We start from the raw sequence: 6,000 nt of genomic DNA on the forward strand, positions 1-6,000 counted from the left end.
TATACACACCTATGGCCTGATGACCTGCTAGCATAACCTTTTATCACGGCAGCGCAATTCACTCCCCCACAGTTAAGCTCCTGGCATTGCTTTTATTATAATCCCTTTTTGTAGAGATTTATCACCCGCAAGTTTCACCTTAAGTTTCAGATTTGGAATGAGGATTCCAAATGACGGATTCTAAGAGACCTTTGAATTCTACTGTGGAATGATCAGATCAGAAACCCTGAGACCTGGACCTTTTCCCAGAAACAATTATTTTCTCTTCACAAAATTCTTCCCGATCTTTTATGCTGAGAGATGCTACCCTTTCCTAATTATTAATGCATCATTCATCATTTGGGAGTTCCAGTCCGTCACAAGTACAAAATCTATTATGAAGGACATCATAGAGGTGCTGTAGCATCGTGACTAAGCAGGCCCGGATTAAAGCAACCGATGTCCCTGGGCTAGAGGACCTTGGGAGACCCAAGTTTAATAGCATCTGATCATGAAGAACAAAAGCTTGTTTTCTTCTTTTATCCACTCAATGAAGTACTTTTCTCTATCTATTTTGTCTACTCTACTTTATCTACACTGATGAAAAAGGACTGGTGATAAATTCATAACCTTTCATAAGTTTACAAAAGTATGGAATTAATGAAGACATTCACACAGAACATTCATAGGGAAATCATAGCCATGTTATAACAATACCATGTTATCCAAAGTCAGAACAGCTTTCTTTCAAGCTCTTCTGGATGCAAACTGATCCATTACATCAGGCATAGGCAAACTTGGCCCTCTAGATGTTTTGGGACTACAACTCCCATCATCCCTAGCTAACAGGACCAGTGGTCAGGGATGATGGAAGTTGTAGTCCCGAAACATTGGGAGGACCGAGTTTGCCTATGCCTGCATTACATCATTAAAATCAGCAAGTCGCTGTTTGCAATAGGAGTCAACAGCTAGGGGCTGAGGTTCCTTTGCCCACCCCCCAATAAAATATTATAAAATATTTGAGGGGGCCAGTATCCTCAAAGTTGATGGGCATCGCCATTCAAATGATGTCTGTGTGCCACAACTTGTTACAGTGGTACATCGGGTTACATACGCTTCAGGTTACAGACTCCGCTAACCCAGAAATAGTACCTCGGGTTAAGAACTTTGCTTCAGGATGAGAACAGAAATCGTGCAGCAGAGGCAGCAGGAGGCCCCATTAGCTAAAGTGGTGCTTCAGCTTAAGAACAGTTTCAGGTTAAGAACGGACCTCTTGAACGAATTAAGTACTTAACCCGAGGTACCACTTTATTGATTATGCAGGTTATGGCTTACCTGCCCCCCCAACCTTTCATTCAAGTAGGTACTCCTGGTAACTGATATACAGTCATAAACTCATGTTTAATGTTGATAAGCAACTGAATCTAGATAGTGAAATCGGCCTGTTTTTTATTCTTCTATTTTTGGGGCAAGCGGCCCTGGACTGCCCCCCCCCCAGGTTATGAGGCCCTGGGCTGCAGCCTACTCAGCCTGTACGTAAATCCAGCACTGCAGCTAAGAGACTGAGAGGCCTTGGTTTGAATCTTGCATCTGTGATCTCACACTGCAAAGCAAACTATTCTCTCTTGGCCTCATGCCTCACATCTACAATATGGCTAGACTAACACTGACCTATCTGTCAATTGTTGTAACGATTACATGATTCGTGAATATAAGAAAAGGCTGCTGAATCAGACCAATGTGTAAACTCTCTTCTAGACCTGCAGACAATGGTAATAAATCCAATGAACCACAAATAGACCAGCTATTTCACAGCAATATAATTTGCCTATAAAAGGTAAAGGGACCCCTGACCATTAGGTCCAGTCGTGGCCGACTCTGGGGTTGCGGCGCTCATCTCGCTTTATTGGCTGAGGGAGCCGGCATACAGCTTCCGGGTCATGTGGCCAGCATGACTAAGCCGCTTCTGGCGAACCAGAGCAGCGCACGGAAACGCCGTTTACCTTCCTGCCGGAGCGGTACCTATTTATCTACTTGCACTTTGACGTGCTTTCAAACTGCTAGGTTGGCAGGAGCAGGGACCGAGCAACGGGAGCTCACCCCGTTGCGGGGATTCGAACCGCCGACCTTCTGATTGGCAAGTCCTAGGTTCTGTGCTTTAACCCACAGCGCCACCCGTGTCCCTATGGATCCCCTTTTATACCTTAATATTTTCCTTAGCTCTTTTGCTCCTATCTTCCTGTATCTTTTCTGATGAGACACACATTTCCCAGAGAAGGTAAAACCATATATATATTTTTCAGCCAGAATTAACCGGAACTCAGTTCTGGCACCTCTCAGGTAGGTGCCATTGCCATTATAATAGAATAAAGGAGGTGTTCATGGTGAGTTCTGGCACCTCTTTTGCTAGAAAAATAGCGCTGGGTAAAGCTAATCTCACCAAACTTGAGTTGCCACCATCATTTCATAACAAGCAAAGGCCTGGGGGAAAAGACTATATAGAAGGAGGAGAAGAAGAAGAAGAAGAAGAAGAAGAAGAAGAAGAAGAAGAGGAAGAAGAAGACGACAAATTGGCATTAGGCAATTTACAACACAAGCCTATGCATGCCTGCTCAGAAGTAAGCCCAATTAGTTTAATGGTACTTGCTCTCAGGAAAATGGATATAGGGTTGCAGCTTTAGTCTTCTTTTAATCTCTCACTGGATCATTATTATCAGTCTGGGGCCTGTAGAGCAGCCACGTTGGAAGAGCCCAGTGCAATAATACAGCAATAAATTTTGCCAGCTGCCACAGATTTAAAAATGAAGAAGAAAGAAGCTATCTAGAATCCATTGAAAAGATGGAGCTACTGCTGTGTTCTTGTTCCAGGCCTCTGCCGTCAAATAAATTAGATTAGTTGGCATTCAGAACCACCAATGCATACAGAATGATTTTGTGGGCTTAGTGAAATTTTCATTTTCAGGAAAATGAGTTGTCTCCTCCCCTCTTTTTCAAATCTGTACTTCACACATTAATCAATTAACTGGTGCCATTGATACAGGCACTGACTGGACTGTAGCTTGAAAACGGAGGGCAAAAATCCAGCTACAATTGGAAGAAAACAGGCTTTGAAACCCTTTACCTGGGTGATACCCTGAGGTAAGATTCTACCCATTCTGCAAAACGAGGTGGTATGGTGAGGATTGTGCAACTTCAGACTGAATTAAATGATTTGGGATTCTGCCATTTCTGTGGCATTTCCTTTGTGGACCACGTTGCCTGCCAATTATTTGTGGCAAAGCATGAGAAGAGAAGACTACAGTGGTGCCCCGCAAGACGAATGCCTCGTAAGACGAAAAACTCACTAGACGAAAGAGTTTTTCGTTTTTTGATGTGCTTCGCAAGACGAATTTCCCTATGGGCTTGCTTCGCAAGACGAAAACGTCTTGCAAGTTTGTTTCCTTTTTCGTAAAACCGTTAATACCCAGCGTGCATTGCTTGAAGAGGTGCAGTTGCGACTTGAACTTCGAGGAGCAACACATAGCACGCGGTGTGGTAGCCTTTTTTGAGGTTTTTGAGGACTTTGGTGCTTTTTGAAGCTTTTCCAAAACTTCTTTTGCATCCATTTGGTAAGTTAAACTTTTAAAACTTTTTGGGGGTTTTTTGGATTTTGGGTTGGGGTGTTTGGAATTCAAGGACTTGGTGTTGGGGAGAGGTTTGCAAGAATCTGGGAGCTTGTGTGGGTTTTTTCTGCATTTTTATGATTTTCTGTGACCATTGGGCCATGTTGTTGTTTTTTTTGAAAATTTTCTGGGTTTGAATTTCTGTGTGGTGGCTGGCTAGGGGAACAGTTGGGGAGAGGTTTGCAAGAATCTGGGAGCTTGTGTGGTTTTTTTCTGCATTTTTATGATTTTCTGTGACCATTGGGCCATGTTGGTTTTTTTGAAAATTTTCTGGGTTTGAATTTCTGTGTGGTGGCTGGCTAGGGGAACAGTTGGGGAGGGGTTTGCAACAGTTGGGGAGGGGTTTGCAATTTCTGTGTGGTGGGTGGGTGGGTGGGGGAACAAGTTGAGGTTTTTGAAGACTTTGGTGATTTTTAAAGCTTTTCCAAAACTTCTTTTGCAGCCATTTGAGGATTTTGAAGACTTTGGTGATTTGCAGCCCTTTCGTAAGTTAAACTTTTAAAACTTTTTTTGGGGTTTTTGGATTTTGGGTTGGGGTGTTTGGAATTCAAGGACTTGGTTCTGGGTTTGATTTTCTGTGTGGTGGGTGGCTGGGTGCTTTTGAATTTTTTGGAAGTGAAGCACTGATTTTTTTCTTCTTTTTCTGAGTTTACGAAGGTAGGAGCTGTGCTGCCATGGGACCCAAGAAGACTGCTGCTGCAGAGGCCGGCGAGAGGAAGAAGGAGAAGGTGACGCTGGAAATGAAGAATGAGATCATCCAGAAGCACGACGGTGGAATGCGTGTGACAGACCTCGCCAGGGAGTACGGCAGGAATCCATCGACCATCGGGACCATCCTGAAGATGAGTGAGAAGATCCTTGCGACGGATGCAGCCAAGGGAGACACCAGGATCGTGAAGAACCGCCCAGCTGTTCTGGAGGAGGTCGAGAAGTTGCTGCTCATCTGGTTAGAAGAGAAGCAGCGTGCAGGGGACACAGTGACTGAGGCCATCATTTGTGAGAAGGCCAAGGCCTTGCATGCAGACCTCGTCCGGGAACAGCCAGGAACCTCAGGCGAGCCAGAAGTCTTCAAGGCAAGCAGAGGTTGGTTTGACCAGTTCAAGACAAGATCTGGAATCCACAGCGTGGTCAGGCATGGAGAGGCTGCCAGTTCTGATGTTCCTGCGGCTGAAGACTTTGCAGCGGAGTTCCTGGAGGTTGTGAAGATGGAGGGCTACGTTCCACAGCAGGTCTTCAACTGCGACGAGACCGGGCTGTTTTGGAAGAGGATGCCCAAAAGGACTTTCATCACTAAGGAGGAGGCCAAGTTGCCTGGCCACAAGCCCATGAAGGACCGTCTGACCCTGCTCTTCTGTGCCAATGCAAGCGGCGACCTGAAGATCAAGCCCCTGCTGGTGTACCACTCGGAGAACCCACGGGCCTTCAAGAAACACAAGGTCGACAAGGAGCAGCTAAGTGTCATGTGGCGATCCAACAGCAAGGCTTGGGTCACACGTGTGCTGTTTGTGGACTGAGTCAATCTTGCTTTGGGCCCTGCTGTCAAACAGTACCTGCTGGACAACGACCTGCCGCTGAAGGCTTTGCTTCTGATGGACAATGCTCCTGCTCATCCTAAAGGCCTTGAGGAGGACTTGTTGGAGGAGTTCAGCTTCATCAGCATCATGTTCCTGCCGCCTAACACCACACCACTGCTCCAGCCGATGGATCAGCAGGTCATTGCCAATTTCAAAAAACTCTACACCAAGGAGCTTTTCAGGTGATGCTTCGAGGTGACTGACTGCACCACCATAACCCTGCGGGAATTCTGGAAGGACCACTTCGACATCGTCACCTGCTTGAAGATGATCACCACGGCCTGGAACGGGATAAGCCAGAGAAATTTGAATTGTGCTTGGCGCAGCCTGTGGCCGGACTGTGTGGCACCAAGTGACTCTGATGCACCAGAGTCAACAGTGGTGCAGGACATTGTTGCCTTGGGGAGGACCATGGGACTGGAGGTCACAGAGGAGGACGTCAGCGAGCTGGTGGAGGAGCACGACCACGAGCTGACCACCCAGGAGCTGGTCGAACTGCAGGCAGAGGCTGCACAGGAGCAGGCCTCGCTGGAAGAGGAGGAAGCAACTGAGGAACGGCTGTCCTCCAAAGAACTGAGGGACATTTGCCAGAAGTGGAAGGATGTGCAGGCTTTTGCACAGCGGCACCAGCAGCACCACCCTAACAAGCACATGATACATGACCTTGCGAACACTTTTGATACGACGGTCATGTCGCCTTTCAGGGAGGTGCTGAAAAGGCGGATGAAGCAGCAGACCATGGACAGGTTCTTCAGCAAGAAGCAAAGAGTGGAAGAGGAACCTTC

The 6,000-nt window shown here is 46.5% G+C and overlaps 1 protein-coding gene across 1 annotated transcript in view; it reads left to right on the top strand.

Moving 5' to 3' along the window:
* Positions 1 to 5,155, top strand: part of LOC310770241 (tigger transposable element-derived protein 1-like) — a gene marked incomplete at its 3' end in the record, with an annotated part of 672,525 nt that extends 667,370 nt beyond the window's left edge. Inside the window, exons 2-3 of the mRNA XM_083630779.1 lie at positions 3,281 to 3,587; positions 4,084 to 5,155. Coding sequence (XP_083486905.1) covers positions 4,316 to 5,155 — 840 coding nt within the window. The 5' untranslated portion in view covers positions 3,281 to 3,587; positions 4,084 to 4,315. The remainder of the gene's footprint in view (positions 1 to 3,280; positions 3,588 to 4,083) is intronic.
* Positions 5,156 to 6,000: the final 845 nt, after the last annotated feature.

Source organism: Podarcis filfolensis (genome assembly GCF_964270895.1).
Source record: "Podarcis filfolensis genome assembly, chromosome: 9".
NCBI lineage: Eukaryota > Metazoa > Chordata > Lepidosauria > Squamata > Lacertidae > Podarcis > Podarcis filfolensis.